This window comes from Mus caroli, unplaced genomic scaffold (assembly GCF_978045245.1).
Source record: "Mus caroli unplaced genomic scaffold, Mus_caroli_1 scaffold_7, whole genome shotgun sequence".
In the NCBI taxonomy this organism is placed as follows: domain Eukaryota; kingdom Metazoa; phylum Chordata; class Mammalia; order Rodentia; family Muridae; genus Mus; species Mus caroli.
Window position 1 is genome coordinate 84958381 of NW_028227262.1, and position 17757 is coordinate 84976137.

At 35.9% G+C, this 17757-nt stretch overlaps 1 protein-coding gene across 4 annotated transcripts in view; it reads right to left on the reverse strand.

The window, feature by feature from the left end:
- Grid2 (glutamate ionotropic receptor delta type subunit 2) overlaps positions 1 to 17757 on the reverse strand; it is a 1534794-nt gene that overhangs the window by 836184 nt on the left and 680853 nt on the right. For 3 of the 4 annotated variants that reach the window (XM_029478539.2, XM_021164478.3, XM_029478538.1), the window contains one exon: positions 6084 to 6368. In XM_029478539.2, the coding sequence (XP_029334399.1) occupies positions 6084 to 6368 (285 nt within the window). Of the gene's footprint in view, positions 1 to 6083; positions 6369 to 17757 lie in introns of those variants that run through there. The other variant, XM_029478540.2, reaches the window with a different exon arrangement.

The window sequence follows — 17757 nt, forward strand, 5'->3', positions numbered from 1 at the left end:
ATTGTAAATGGGGTAAGTGCTTTAATTTTGCTCAGTGCTATCTATAATCTTCATTCCTACAAGATGACTCCACCACACTTTTACCATCAGTCCTTGACCAATGTGTCTATTGCAAACAACAAGGAATGCATGCCTGCCTAGGTGGGATGCCTATAAATACCCCTCATAATTCTTTACCACAATTCCCATCCATCATATAGGATCTAAGAAGACTGTCAGAGTAGGAGTCTGGATCAAAAATTACTATATATTTAGGCTTGTGATTTATACTGTTTCTGATAAAATTGTTCAATCTTGTTATGGTAGATTGCAAGAAGACGAGGGAAACACGAGTAAATGAACATGATTATGCTTTAAATAATATGTTTATTAAAAGAAGTATCAGACCTAAGAATAGCCTTCTGGCCCTGAAGTAGAAAATAAGGTCAAGGGATTTTGTTTGTTTGTTGGTTGGTTTTTGTTTTGGGTTTTTATTTATTTATTTCTTTGTTTGTTTGTTTGTTGTTTTGAGACAAGGTTTCTCTCTGTAGCTCTGGTTGTCCTTGAACTCACTCTGTAGACCAGACTGGCCTCAAACTCCTGAGATGTGCCTCCAGTGCTAGGATTAAGAGCACCCAGATGGCAAGTGCAAGAAAGTTCCTTAAAGTAAGAGAAGAATTTGTTTATTTTATATAAATTGAGAGTCTCAAGTATTAAAAGCTGGCAAGGAATCTAGATGTCTGGTAACAAATATCTGTGCCTCATGTAGGTCAAGCCCATACGCCTTAGAAATAGCACAAGTACTTCCATCATAACCACCTGGAAGACACTGGACATTGGTTACAGTCTTTAGAGATCTTTAATTGCTGAAGTAAGTAGCATCCAGCAATGATATATTATAAAGAAACCCCTCTAAGGTGAAGTTACCTTTATTTTTTTGTGTGAGAACTTTGTGGGATAATGTCTAAAAAAAAAAATTGTGCTCAATTTTCACTACAATTGAAGAAGTCCAATTGGAAACATTCTCCTTAATCTAATTGACATGGTTAATGGCAACATTTCGGTTTTGGAGGTCAGTCTATTCAGCTTCAACCCACTGGTCAGGGTCATTAGAGATAACAGACTTTGTCCTTGTGGGAAGTGGAGTCTTTGTGGTCACAAATAAGTCAGTTGTACCTGGATTAATGCTTTTGGTCCAGTAGAGAGGTTTGCACAGAAGTTCAAGGAAAATGCCACCCAACTTTTGAAAGACAGTCTGAGTGTTACTGGGATTTAGTCTACTCATTAAAGAGTTGAATTAGTTTTATCAAATAATGTAGCAAGAAAGTTTGAATGGATTTGATCCCATTTTCTGTCATTCAGATTAATTAGAAGAATTACAATTGTATGGGAAAGTTACTAGTGGCCAATGGTGGAAAAAAGAAAAAGAGGGGTACGTATGGTGACAGGCATTTTCTAAGAAACTCTTGTGGCACTCTGTGCTTTGAAAGCAGAACTACTCACTAGGTAGAAGGAGACTGTGATCATATGTAAGCTGAAATCATGAATGCTTTAGATCCACATCTTTAGTGCAAAAGAAACAGTCCAATAAAAATAAGCAGCAGAAAAGTGTCCTTTGAGGAAGACACTTGTCTCACTAAGGTTCCTTAGTATAGGCAAGCCTACATCATATGCATTGAGCTGGTTTGGTTCACAGACTTTGGTGGACTTGATGTTAAAACTACTTGATGTTAACACAAGACTCATGCTGTTTGGTGTTTCATGAGAGTTAGGATCCTCTCTCTTGGTCTGTGACAATGGTTATTGTATTTACACAGTTGTTACAGATAATGATGGGCTAGGTTTTTTATTTTTGTTTTTTTGTTTTTTCCCTAATTACTGTTCTGTCTTCCTGGTTCTAAAAACCATCAAATCTTCCTAATTGAAATGGGGTATGATTTTCATTTAAGCTATTATAATGAAATCTCTATGCTTAAAGTCAAGTGTCTCTTTAATTAATTAAAATGATTGTATAAAATCAGTGAACTTGTCTTTTTTTATTTTTGAATTTTTGTTTTTTAACTTATTAGGAATTAATCTTATCCTATTACTATAGTGATAATACAATAGTGCCCAAAGGTAGGAATAATGGAAAGACCACTTATGATTGTATCTGGGCTTCTTAACTTATTTTGATGTTGTTTGGAATTGCTTTACTTCATGTTTTGTTTCTATAAAAAATACTAGTAATACTAACATTTAGCTTAGAAGGTGCCTATGAGGATTTCATGAAATAATGCATACATTTGAAGAATTTAGCAAAGTGGCTAGATGTAGTGAATATTCTCAACTGATAGCCTTGGTTATTCTATTCTTGGTTCTTGAGAATATTAAATGATATATTATAAAATACTTATTCTAGTTCCTGGCAAGCAAAAATGAGCAACTTTAAATATTTCAGTTGCTAAGATCAGATCCTATTTTTCTCTATTCAAGAGCCCACTTCTCATATATGCTGCCTTCCAAGACATTCCTTAACCTTAGTAACCAGGATCAAAGTCAACCCAGAGAGCCTGTTCATCACTGCTGCCAAAAGTAAAGTTCTTTTTACACTACACCAACATTCAATCACTGAAAACTGAACTCGCTCTTTCCTCTTACAAGAGACCTATAAACAACTTCTGTCTTTTTATTGACTAGAAAGTTTTTAGTAATTGAAGGTAAACATATGTTCTGAAACACATTTTAACTCCTACTTGGTAATATGCTAAGCAGAGCTGAGTATTTCACACATTGCACATTGTGAAAACCTTAGAAACACAGTCTCCTTTTCAAGCCTTTTGGAAAATAAATGCTGAAATTAATTCCCTCAAATAAAGTTTTCATACTTTTCAAACTTTTTTTGATCCATTTACATAGAATCTATGATATGGAATTTTCTTTGTTAGATTACCTTTAAACATAATTTCGCACTTCAGAAGAAAAGTACATCATGAATCAACTAGATAGAGAAGCTTGAAACACATACTATGCTTTTCTCTATAAAAGATATATATGTATATACACACATATATAATATGTATATATTAAAATAATATATATTTATTATCTATCTATATACATATATAGATACAGATACAGATGTAGATATATACACACATTATTCTAAGCACCTTCACCTAAATAACTATGGCCCTCGGCATGCTGCCTGATTTCATTCACTAGTGATACTTAATCCATTCATTAATAGAAGCAATTTCTGATAATCAAGACAAAAGTCAAGTCTAGTACACTTAGAATGATGTTTCCGATGACTACCCTCTTCCATGTACAAAGTCACTGGAAGCTTATTGTTTATCTTGAACCCCAGCATAATTTTTACTAACAGGATTTATTGTAAGCATTAAAAGAAAAAATCTTTCATTAAATATTGGTTAATACTGGAAATAATCTTGAAATTAGTAGCTGGGCCATTTTTCATGACTCAAAAGCAAGTTTATCGATGGAGTAGAGGGAATGCCGTTTTGCTTTTGATTCTTAAACAAGCCCTGTGTTTAAACGGAAGTACATTCGAGCTTGGTGCAGTTATAGCGCCTTATGCACCCAAGGCATTACAGAAGAACAGAGGACTTCAAGTGTTAGATGACTGTGACTATGTGCTCAGCAGATCCTTGCAGAACAGCATTCAGCTCATCAATAATGTGTCTTCTATTATGAGAATCCCATCTTAATTCTCACAGGATTTGGAAATAAATGATAAGTGATTTTCTACCCCACAGACTTTTACAATCAAAGTGTAAATTTTCGATTTTAACTCTGAGAAAGTTTCTTCATCAAAAATCACTTTTCTGCTGCTTAGTTTATTGGACCATTGTTTTTGTTGTTGTTGTTTTTGTTTTTTTTTTTCCATAAGAGATCTGGATCTTAAACTTTGATTATTTCAGCTTACACTTGATCAGAGGCTGAGAATTCCATTTAATGGCAAAACAGGGCAGTGTAATGGGCAAAAGCAGAAAAAAGAGGCGAGCATACTGACTCTGACAGTCGGTGTGTTTAAATACCATCTCAGCAGTACTGCTTCATGCTTGTACAGCCAATCTATCCTTCTGCTGATGAGCCAATTGATTTTAATATTCTTTTTGCTTCTTTTGTTCATTCCAGACTCTTAATCCTTATTCTGTGACCCCTAAATAATTTGAGTTAAGGAACAAAAGTACTGGCTTCCTTCTGCCTTAGAGACAAAAAGTGTGTTTCTAGAGAGACTTTGGCTGAAGTTTGCCCATTGAATTCAATGGGATTCTGGCTGCCAAAAGGCCAGGCTACTTTGACTATTTCGGCCTAAACGTAACTGCTCCTGTGCCCTTCCTGGCTGGCCCCAGGGGGCTCTCCTTTGTTGCTTGCCAGAGTTTTGCCAACCTGCTGGTTCTCAGCTTTGTTGCCTTTGTCCTCCAGCCCACTTGTCTGTCACTGCTCAGACTCTCACAGTTGAAGCCGGGTTAGGAGAAGAGAGGATAGCTTTGAATGTTTGTTTTCCATGCTTCTTTACTTATTTGCCAAGAAAAACATTCTTTTCATAAAGAAACGGATAAACAAGACCCAGAAGAGGAACCATTTAGAATCTTCAAGGGAAACACACTTCTAAAGTGAATTCTTCATGGGGGTGGGGGGTATTTATTCTCATTTGATCATATCCTGCTCCCTGCTCCGGTCACTTCTCCTGCCACTCTCAAAAATAAGGGGACAACAATGATCAATGAGCTTTAGACTCCTTAGGAAATGAGGATCTTCAAAACAGAATGAAAACAGTATTATTTACTCTTGATATCTTATATCACATGTAAAGATTCTGAGGCAAATGTTTTTTTTTTTCCTTGCACTACAGTGCACTCTAGGAAGCTGTGTGATACAGTAAAAGAGTGTAGAAATATCGGCTCATACTAGTTTGCAGTTTTTGTAAAATAAAGCTCGCAGAGAATATTTTCTACTTCCATCAGCTACAATGGGTAGACATTCAGTAAATAGGTGTCCAAACAGTATGTCAGAATTTTTTTTTTAGCCATTAAATGAAAAGAGTTTATATTTCTATCAATGTTCTAAGATTTGTCCCTGGTTTCATCCACCACCAACAGCACCGATACCACCAGCACGACCAGCACCATCACCTTACGATCACAGAATTGTACATTTTTAAAGGATTGTACTTTCTTTGTAACTTCCTATTATTTGAAAATTCATGATATCCTGTACACAGATTACTAAGGAAGACTTTAAATGGAGCATCAGGTGCAAATTTATGTATGTGTGTATGTATGTATTTATAAAACAATGTTTAGCTAGTAGTCAAGCTGAGTTTGACTCTATTTTTTCCCCTAAGCCTTATGAGTGCTGGGGTAACAGGTGTTAGCATTTTGTCTAGGCTCTGCCCCAGTTACCTGGCAATAGACAGGTGTACCTGACTCACTCTAAAAGGGGCTGCTTGCCAGGTCCTCTCTCTTGCTCTCTTGCCTTCTTGCTCTTTCTCTGTCCTCTTGCTCTCCCTCTCTCTCCACATGCTCATGGCCAACCTCTACTTCTCTTCTCTTCTCTTCTCTTCTCTTCTCTTCTCTTCTCTTCTCTTCTCTTCTCTTCTCTTCTCTTCTCTTCTCTTCTCTTCTCTTCTCTTCTCTTCTCTTCTCTTTCTCTCTGTCTCTGCCTTTCTGTATCTACTACCATCCTAACTCCCCTCCCTATGCCTGGAATAAACTCTATACCAAACCATGTACGGCTGGTCCCTCAGAGGGAAGGGATGCCTCACCATGGGCATGCAAAGACACCCTTCCCCCCCAACCCCCCCCACACCTGACTAAACATCCACCAAACACATTCCTTCTCTCAGTATTTTTATGAAACACAACAACAGGTGTGTCTTACACACTCCAACAGGTATTTATGTTTACGTTATTTAATATAAAGCACAATCTCAATAGCATTGAAAATATGTCTTCTACTTGTTTGTTGCTGTGAAGTATAGTAGAAACAAGAAACCACAAATGATTAGTATGTTCCTTCAGATCTTTTAGGATTTAATCAAGTTGCTTCTCATGCAAACGTTACCTTATGAAACTCTTCAGATGGCAAACACTTACCATATTCACTGTCATAGAAGATAATAAATTTCTGCCACGCATACTCTGTGACTACTCTTAGGATGACTTCATTCAAGTAGACAGGTGGACGAACTGAAAGAGTATAATCATCATTTCTGTTGCTCCGGGTGAGGCCACAGCCACTTCTTGGGGTCCCAGCTGTTGAGCGCTGAATGAAGAGGTGGGGGATATGCATGGCATCTGCCAAAGACTGGAGGGACCCAGCTGATGTGCAACCAATGGAGCTGACCAAGGCCAAGATGCCCTGGTTCATAAGTTCACATGCTGCAAGAAAGCACAGCAATGACAAGATAAGTGAGTTTTATATGATTTCACCTTTCTGAGAAACAATGGTTTACAAAGTCATGTAATGTACATATTTTTAAAATACATAAACATGCTGAATGAAAAAAAACTTTAATTAGGAAGTAATGGAATGCTGTTCAATAATTCTGCTTCCTTAGCTCCATTGTGTTGTGCAAGCATCTTTTGGCCAAATCTGGCCATATTAAAAGGGCCAAGTAGCCTGGAGCTAGATAGATTATTTCAAGGATTAGAAATAACCCAACATCTATCATTTGTCTCTCATATGGTAGAAATTCAATTAGTGGAAGATAAACTTGTATAATTATTGTTTCAGGATTCACAAGAATACCTGCCTAGTATATAATGCAAGCTTTTAGAAAGTAAAATGTTTAAAGTGGTGGGCCATAAGGGAGACATAGAGTTGGAAGGAGAAAATTTTGGCCACTATAGGTCTCCAAACTGGATGACATTTTCTCCCTCAATAAAGTAGAAAAAATGAAATGTTTTGTCATTTTTCTTAAAAAGTCAACAGGCAAATGAAATATTAAAATTTACCAAAAATCTTATTCTAGCATCTAAATGAGCAATTTATAGTTGCTACTATCTGCTTTACGTTTAATGTGCATTTACTTAGATTTTTCTGCTGTGTATGTAAATTTATTTACCTTATATTTAAAACTACATCTAATATAAAGATGATCAAATATGCATATGTATTTTAAAAGAGATAATTAATGGTTAAGGATGCCACTGTTTGAAGAACAGAAATAAATTCAGGAACAAATTCAGAAAATGTCAAATGTTTATGTTTTAAATAATTAGCTGTAATAACTGACTTTGCTTTTATTTCAAATTTTTGGCTGTCTAAGCTGACATTCTCAAAGTTTAGAATTTATTATAGGTTGTTTATAGAATCATTAAGAACTTAAAGAAACAAGAAAAAGACTAAAGTTTTCTATGTAATTAATTGGCAATTTAATGAATGCTGTTTGAAGGGCAATCTGAAAGAAAGCTAAGCACATGAGTACCATGTATATTTACTGTTATATCAGTGAGTAATTCCATGCATATCATGTCCATACATAATCATTAGGAATATATTTTCAAGCACTGACTCATAAGAGGTTATATAGACTTCAAATCCATGTGAACAATGACTTCTGGGTGGAGTGCACTAAAAGCATAAGAGGTTCAGGTTGAAGTTTTAGAAAAACTATCACATATACTTCTCATGATGATAACGCTACCATCCTGGAAAGTACTAGGAATTTAGATTCATTATTAGTTTCCAAGAATGTATGCAAAAAGCCCAGTCAAAAGTTCATTTCTATAGTAAATAAAGCATTACTAATTCACAAATGCAAATGCAACTAATATTTAAAATTTTTATATAAAAGCTTGGCTCATCTAACATAAGAAAAGTGTTTTAATGTGTACACAACTGAATTTAAATCAGGCATTATAATTGTTACAAGTGTCAAAGTAAACAGTAGTTTTAAAGTCAATCCATAGAAGTTATAAACTTCTATTTTTCAAGGAAACACTTCAGTTTATTTATTATATATTTTTATGTATGACACTATAAGAAAACTATTCGGTTTCAGTCTTTAGAAACATAAATCTACAAAGTTACATGTTAATCATTCACAGCTTCAAAATGTGTTACTTCATATATTAGGTAAGGTAAAGGGTTTATTTCATCCTTTGCTTCTACATGGCAGTTCATTAATTAAAAAACTCAGGGCAGGATCCCAAGACAGGATCCTAGAGTCAGGTATTGAAGCAGAAGGCATGGATGATCACCCCTGATTGGATTATTCTCCATGTCTTGCTCAGCTTACTATCTTCTTTGTTAAATAATAGTTTTTATTTAATTTTCTCTTATATTTTAATGCTAGTATTTCTGTTCAACCTGTTTCCTGTTATAGGAATAGACATACAAAAACATAAGGGATTCATAAAACAGCTTCCAGGCTGGCAAAATTTTAGTTGGAAATGACCATGAAATTCTGAGTTTTCTGATTCTGTATCTCAAATGCTGATATTATATCTATGTATTGCTACATTTGGTCTCTATTTTATTTTTATCTTTCTATGTGTAACACATAGATGACTTATAAATTATTTTAAGGTAACTGTTTAGTATAACTATCCTATTGCACATATTAGCACGAGTAATTGAAATATCTATACATGATCAAAATAGGAATCATCAAACAATAGAAAAATGCATCGGGTTGAAAATGTAATTTAGAGGTCATGCAGTTGAAGAGTGGAAAGCAGCTATAGCTGCTATGCTATGTCTTATTGATGAGGTGACACCATAGAACAGCATACTAGAAAAAGATTCTGAGACTCATTAAATAAAAAATACCCACTAAAATCAGTTTGTGAAATTTTTAACAGGGAGAGACTGAAGAGTTACAGCCTATGAGTACTGAATGTTCTTTCTTCTTATAAAATTTCTAACCTGTACAAAATGAAGGGAAGTCTGGAGCTAAGTAATGGCCCAAGATTCTTTCTACCTTTCATCACAAAAAGCAAACAAGATACTATTTCATCTGTTACTTCAAATTTATATGTGCCTGAGAACAGATGGAATTCTCTGTCAGGAAAGTCTCCAGAGTTTGTATTTCGTTAGGACAAACAATAACAAACAAACAAAAAAACTCAGGTTGCTATAATTTGCCTATATGTTGCTGTCAGAAACACTGACCAAAAGGGACTTGTGGGAGAATTTATTTACTTACAGGTTGCAGTGTATCATCAAATGCAACCAAGGCAGGAACTCAAGGGTTGAAGCAGAAGCCACAGAAAAGCACTGCTACTGGCTTACATTTCATGATTTGCTCTGTTTACTTTCTTATACACCACACGACCAAGTTACTAAAGAATGATACCTTCCACAGAGGGTTGTGCCTTCCCAAACCAATCAATAAATGTGTCTCAGATATGCCCTCTTTCCAATCTCATGGAGGCAATTCCTTAGCTGAGGTCATATCTTCCTTTATGACTCTAATTTGTGTCAAGTTGACAAGAATCAGCCAGCACAAATGTGTTCTCATTAAAGCCAAAAAAAAAAAGAGGTTACCTGCTCAATTGGATTGGAACTGTTTGACTCCAAAACAGTTTCATTGAGGTACATGAAATACTGTGTCTCTAGGGAAACCTACTGTTGCCTCTTCAAGGGGTTGAAACATAGAGGAATTTAACTGTTCTGCCAGATCTTGATCTGTTTGTCCTAGATAAAGGCTACTGTATGGGGAATAAACCATAATATTTGAGGAGAAGGTAGAAAGTTATTGCTTTACATGGGGATCAAAGACAGTTTATGTTTGACAGGAACTTCAAATCTTGACAATTCAAACACTGGATCATTTAGTTGTGTTTCTGAAGAATTCAGTTAACAGTACATGAGCAAGTGAGGCAACTGGGTTGGGAAGGTCATAGGAGCCTCTGTGTGTCTCCCCATTGAAGCCAAGGACTTCTCAGTGGCATATTCCTTTCACTGATACATTTCTTTATTTACATTTGAAATGTAAATAACGAAAATATCTGCCAAAAAAGGGGAAAAAAGTAAGATGTACAATGTATGTAGAAACTTAATCCCAATTTCAGTATTGTTGGAGGTGGGATATTAGGGTACCCAATAGTTTCCTGAATTTTTATCTTCAGAAATGAATTAAGGTTGAAAATTAATCATTCTAAAAGTATTGATTTGGTACCTCTGTCCTCTCTTGTCCTCCTTTCTCTGATTTTTATGTATGTGACTACCTACCATTTACATCAATATACCCAGACCATATGCAACAACTTCTTTGTTTATAATGTCACCTGTTTATGATTTTACATCAGAGATGCTTGGAGCATGTTCTAGTTGTAATTAGAAATTCTTAACGTAATGGACAATTGTCTAGACAGTTAGCACTTGCCAAAGCTAAATTAAGATCAAGTAAACTATTTAAACAGTACCATTACCCTTAAAGCAATGAAGCAATCATTAAACATCTTCCAAACAAAAGTCCCAGAGCCAGATGGACTTAGTGCAAAATTCTATCAGACCTTTCTTTAAAAGTAGAGCCAATACCAATACACCTCAAACTATTTCACAAAATAGAAACATAAGGAACACTCCCAAACTCATCTATCAAGCCACAGTCACCCTGATATTTAAACCACACAAAGACTCAACAAAGACACAGAACTTTAGAATGATTTTTCTTATGAACAAAGATGTAAAAATATTCAGTAATTGCAAACTAAATCCAGAAATACATCAAAAACATCATCCATCATGATCAAGTAGGCTTCATCCCAGTAATGCAAGGATGGTTCAGTGTATGAACATGCATCTATATAATCCACCATATAAACAAACTGAAAGAAAAAAATCAAATAATCATCTCATTAGATGCTGAAAAAGCCTTTGAGAGATCAGGGATACAAAGCACATATCAAATGTAATTAAAACAATATAAAACAAGTTAATAAGCCAACATCAAACTAAATGGAGAGAAATGTAAAACAATTCCACTACAATCAGGGACAAGGCAAGGCTACCCACTCTCTCTTTATCTATTCTATATAGTACTTGAAGTTCTAGCCAGAACAGTAAGAAAACTAGAGGCGATCAAAGGGATACAGATTAGAAAGGAATAAGTTAAAGTATCACTATTTGTGGATACTATAGTATACATAACTGACCCCAAAAATTCTACCAGAGATCTATTACAGCTGATAAATATCTTCAATATAGTGGCTGGTTACAAAATTAACTCAAAGAAATCAGAAGACCTTCTTTATACAAACAATAAACAGAGAAGGAAATTAGGGAAAAACACCCCTCACAATAGTCACAAATAATATAAAGTATCTTGGAGTAACTCTAACCAAGCAAGTAAAAGATCTGTATGACAAGAACTTCAAGTCTCTGAAGGGAAAAAAAATGAAGAAGATATCGGAAGATGGAAAGATCTCTCATGCTCATGGATTATTAAGGTTAACACAGTAAAAATGGCCATTGTTCCAAAAGCAATCAACAGATTCAATGCAATCCCCATCATAATTCCATCACACTTTTTTATAGATCTTGACAGAGCAATTTTCAACTTCAACAAAACACCCAGGATAGCCAAAACAATTCTGAACAATAAAAGAACTTCTGGAAGAATCACCATTCCTGACTTCAAGCTGTACTACAGAGCAATACTGATAAAACCTGCATGGTATTGGTACACAATCACATAGGTTGATCAATGCAATCAAATCAAAGACCCAAAAATAAACCCACATGGACACTTGATTTTTGATAAAGAAGCCAAAACCACACAATATAAAAATGAATGCATCTTCAGCAAATGGTGCTAGACTAGTTGTATATATCTACAGGTAGAAGAATGAAAATAGATCCAAACTTATCATCCTGCATGAAACTCAAGTCCCAGTGGATCGAGGATCTCAACATAAAACTGGATACCCTAGTGGAGCAATAGGGACACCAACCAAACCACAAAACTTTTGAACCCAAATTTCTCCTGTCTACTAGAAATATATGCACAGGGATAGGACAGAGACTGAGGAAATGTTCAACCAAAAACTGGCCCAAATTGTCACTCATCCCAAAGGCAAGCAACAATACCTAACACTATTAGTAATACTCTTAATTCTACAGACAGGGGTACAGCATTGGTTTCTTCTGAGAGGCTCCATCCAGGAGCTGGCGCAGACTGATATAGACACCCAGAGCCAAACAGTGGATGGGGATTATTATTGAAAAGTAGGAGGAAGGATTGCAACTCTGAAGGGGATAGGAACTCCACAGGAAGACCAACATTGTCAACTATCCTGGACCCTTGGGCTCTCAGAGACTAAACCACTAACCCCAGAACACACACGGGCTGGACCTAGGCCTCCACACACATATTAAAAGGGGGTATCCCAAAAGCTACATTTAGAGTGGAGGCTATCCCAAAAGCTGTTGTCTGCACATGGGATATGTTCTTCTAGCTGGGATGCCTTGTCTGGTCTTAGTGGGAGAGGATATGCCTAGCCTTGCAAAGTGCTGATTTGCCAGGATGAAGGAATACTCAGGGGGACTCCCATCCACTTTGAAGAGAAGAGGGGGGGATAGGAGGAAAAAGTATAGGAGTGTGTAAAAGTCAGTGGGGCAGTGTGTAACATGTAAAGGAATAAGTAAAAATAAAAAATAAAAATAAAGCTATAAGAATGGGGTTTTCATGTTTTTAATGATGAAGACACTCTAGATGTTGAATAGTACCCCGGAGCTCTTGACTCTAGCTGCATATGTATCAAAAGATGGCCTAGTAGGCCATCACTGGAAAGAGAGGCCCATTGAACATGCAAACTTTATATGCCCCAGTACAGTAGAATGCCAGGGCCAAAAAATGAGAATGGGTGGGTAGGGAAGTGGGGGGGGGAGGGTATGGGGGACTTTTGGGTTAGCATTGGAAATGTAATTGAGGAAAATACGTAATAAAAAATATTAAAAAAATAATAAAGTAAAAAAAGAACGGGGTTTTCATGTTTTTAATGATGAAGACACTCCAGATGTTGAATAGGTAGATATATTTCTTCTGATTTAAACAGTATGCCTTGTTTGTCAAATAGGTACAAAGACCAGTGCTTGTATCTTTTGTACATAAAAGCTGAGTGCTGTGATCTGAATACTCAGAGACAGTGTTTCTAAGACAAACTGACTAGATAGGCTAGTCAGAGCTGTGAGCTCTGGCTTCAGTATGAGGTCCTGCCTATCAAATAAGGTTGAAAGCCACAGCAAAAGTCACTGGTCATCAACCTCTGTCTTCCCTATGTATGCTTACACATGTATACATATACCTGTATATATGTGTGACTCTGAATAGATAAGCACACATGCAGGCAAATATACCATATATGTTAAAAAGTGAATTTTAGAATAATAAAAAATTTTTAATCTTTATATTAAGAAATGTTTTGGTTTCAAAGTTGTTTCTAAAATATATGACTATATGTTTTAACAAATTATATCCAATGAAAATATATACCAAATAATTCTCTAAAACCTACATTGCATCAGAGCTTCATGTGTAGCTAGGTTTGTAGAATGCTTGTTCAGTATGTAAAAAGTCCTATATTCAGCCTTCAGCCCCAGAAACGCAGGCATGGTAGTAAAGTTCTGAGACACCAGCAGTTGGGAGGCTCAGAACAAGAGGCTCAGAGGTTCAAAATTAGGTTTAGCTAATTAGGGAGTTTGAGCCCCGATATATGAAGCTCTATCTCAAATGAAAAAAATGTGTTTAAGTTTGTGTATTTGCAATTATATAACTGGTAACCTGTCCATTTTGCTTTTTTCAACTGTGGCCATCTTTGTACAGTAACATTATTAAAACACAAAAGTCACCTTCACTGTCATCTTTCATCCACCTGCCTCTCCATATGAATGTGCTTAACACTGACTGGTATTTGTACCTGAAACTATTCTTTCCTTGAAATGTCCTTCCATTTCTTCACTCAGTCTCATAACTATTAATGGAATTGATAAAACTTGCCAAGCTAATATGATTGAACAGTTCTCAGCTTACTACCCACCCCCCAAATCACTACACCATTCCAATGTTGTGAAAGCTCTCCAACAAAAGGTACAGACACTTTTGTAACTGAAGAAGACTAAGGATGGATGTCAGACAAATAAAATGTGGTACCCCAGCAGGACTGGGAGAGGATAGAAATTATAGGTGAAAAGCTAATGAACCATGAACAATATAATTCAGTTAACAGTATGCATCACATTAACAGATTGTTCACCATAATTTAATGATAGCTGTTGGAAATTAGCATTAAAGGAATCTCGATGAGGAACATGGAGGGTTCTTCTGGAAATCCAATCGTACTTCAAAATCAAAACCAAATAACTGTCAATCGCTTGGAAAGAGCACACATTCTCATGATACATGAGATTCTTCCAAGCCTGTCCCTATGTACACACACCCACATCTCCTTGCCTTGGCTTCCCATGACTCTACTCACTGTGCTGCTATGATGTGATCTCTATTGTATACTACTAATTCAGTAGTCTATATAAGGAAGTGGTTTTGACACATTAACAATCCAAGATCTTCTGATTTAAAAACAAACTCTTCATAGCATCTTAATTTATTTTTATCTTAAAACAAATTTTAAGTAGTATTTTGTGATGTTGAAGGTTGTAATTTTGAATTTTGCTTTTCAAATATATTACAAAGTACTTTATACATTTATACAGACGGCAAATTGCACTTTTGATGTCTATTTTTCCTTTTACAATACAAAAGAACTTAAGTTGGCATACTGTGACATTCTATTATGATTTAGTCACATGTGTACTAGCTTCCATGTTTGTAGATTCTGTAGGATTTTCTGTATATGCAGTAGTGTTGTTTTTAACTAACAACAGTTTTATTTTTTCCTTTTTGAGTGATACACTTGTAGTTTTTGTCCCTTTTGTTTTCTTTTCCTTTTCATGTCTTACTGGACTGGCTGTTACAAAGATGCCAATGTTGAATAAATGTAGAATAGATCGCTTTAGTTGTTTGTTTGTTTTAATCTTTTGTTTTTTAGTTTTTTCCCTTATCTTTGACAAAAACTCTTGTCAGGTATTTTGATCATACCCCTTGTAATGGTAAGGAAGTTTTATTTTATTTCTGAAACTCGTTTTCTCATGACTTATGATACTGGAAGGTTTTACTATGAATTAATGCTGATGCTATTTCTCGTATATGATATGGTGATTAGCCACTTGTTTCTGGATAAACAATTAGAGGGATGTTTGTTAGGGAAATTCTTTTCTCCCACTGTCAGTATTTCTTCATTGCTTGTAGTATTGCTTTGTTTTGCTTTTACTCATTTTTATTTTACTTATAGTTTCTTTATTTACATTCAAATGTTATTCCTTATCCCATCCTCTCTCCCTCTGTTTCTATGAGGATGTTTTTGTTGTTGTTTGTTTATTTATAGGTTTGCATCCTCATTTTATTTCTCCCTTTCAGGTTAGCATATCTGTAGGTGTTACCAATTTCAGGTCTTACTTAAGTTGCCTAAGTAGATTGTATATGTATCTTTTTAAAAAAACATGCCATGTTTTAAAAAACAAAGCAAAACAATTTTCTTAAATTAAAATATAATTATCGTTTGCCTCATTCCTTTCTGGCAACTGTTTCCATGAGTCACTTCCCCACTCTCTCTCTCAAATGTATGCTTTCTATTTTCGAATAAGTGCTGCTATGGTATGTCTGTGTGTCCATGCATATGTGTGTGTATGTGTGCATATATGTACTTGAGGCCACATGATAGTCATATGCTTGTTAGAATTCACCAATGAAACTTTTTGAACCTAGACTTTATAACCACAAAGTTTTATTTAAGGTAGTTATAAGGAAACTAGTCTATTTCCTCTTGGGTGAGCTTTGGAAGATTGCATACCTTAAAGAACTTTCCCTTTTGATCTACATTGTCAAAATTGCTTACATTAAGGGATTTATAACATTCCCTGTGGTAATTTACATAAATCTTTGTTCCTGATCAATTTGCCTAATTGTTTAGCAATTTATCAATTTTCTCAAAGAAAACACATTTGATTTCATTGATTTTCTGGTTTACTTTTTGTTCTTGTTCATTGACTTTTGTTCTGATCTTTATAATTTCCTTTTTTGAGTTTGAATTTAGTTTGAATTAATTCAGTAATTAGGGAATTATTTAAATGTCCCTCTGTTTAGTCCTTTTAAAAAAAAGGTTTGTTTTTATTTTAAGTTAGGTAGGTGAGTGTTGTTTTGCCTGGATGGATGTGCATTGTGCGCATGTGTGGTGCCTATGGAGGCCAGAAGACACCAAATCTCCTTGCACTGGAGTTAGATTGGTGTGAGCTGCCATGTGAATACTGGGAACCAATCCTGCGCCCCCGCCCCCCGTAAGTTCTGCCAAATGCTCTTAACCACTGAATCATCTCTCTAGCCCTGTACATTTTTGCTAATGCACGTACATAGCTAGTGAGTCAGTATACATTTTCGTCTTCCTTCTGATGGATGATAGCCTCAGGTCATGAGGAACTGATTCAGGACAAGTGGGTAACAACCCCTAGTAGGACTGCAGACTGTTTCACTTCACTTGTAGAAGCAACATGCATGAGTATGGAAAAAGCAGTTCTTTTACAAGTTAAACCATAAAAAGGAGCTTTGACTTCCTTGTAGCTCCCCTTGTGTATGTGTATGTACACATTCCTGCCTCCTATCCCTGTAAATAAGGGATGAGGACCCCCTGCTCATCCAGTCAAGCAGGCTCAGCATGTGAAGGTGGAGATTTTGGCTTTTGTGCCTCATTTTTCCTATACCTTCACATATTGACAAAGAACTGCCTAGTTTTGCCCTGGTGTGTGGCTTGTGATTTCATATTGCTTGCTGTAAGTTCTGCACAACTCAAGTAAGAGGAGGAGACTGGCGCATCACCCCCTCTTCTTCAGGTGTGCCAGGTCAGCCAAGGGATTCAGCTGCTCCCATCTGCATGATTCTGTGATCATTGTTTTCATCTCATTCTTCAGACTGTTCCAATTGGATTCAGATTGGATTTCAGAGTGGACTGACTATGGTAGAGATTCTTCTTCTGAGCGGTGCTTCTCCCTCAGTTTTTCTCTTTCCTTTGGTGCCTCACCAAATGGAGAGCCCTTAGGAGCCTCAGCCCCAATTTGGGTAGCCTTACACCATACCTTACACCAGATCATCATACCTTACACCAGATTCCCTCCCAACCTAGTCCTGCTCAGTTCCATGTAAGCACAAGGAGGTGAGAAGAATCCATTCACGGCAAGCTGGTGTGTGGTATTCCCAGTGTACTCTACTTAAAAGCAGTGGCATTCACTGGTAATAGGATTAGCATAGGTAAGCTGAGCAGGGAGACTCTATGCTGCTTTCACGTTCATATGTGTTTTGCCTACAGAAGACCTCAATGTCTTAAAAGTGTCAATACATTATCCTCAACAATGCATTAAAGCACAATATTCATTGTTGCATTCTTGGTATTCTTTGGAAGCTTGTGCAGTTGCAGTGTATCAGCAAGCCTGCTACCATTTGTAAGCACTCATTTTTTTAAAAGTGCCTAGGATTTTTTTTTCTTAAAAAATCTAACTTGAAAATATATTTTCAGTGATATTGAACTAGGCTTTTTGTGTTTTGTTTTGTTGTTTTAAAATATCTATTCCAGTTCAATGTAATTTTTGGGAGCTATCCAAACTCCTAACTATTATAATGTAGTATATTTGTCTCAATGCATTGTAAGGTGATTTTAATTTTTTTGTCCTCAGTCTTTATTTTATTACTTTACCTTAATGAAGTTAAGTTGGCAG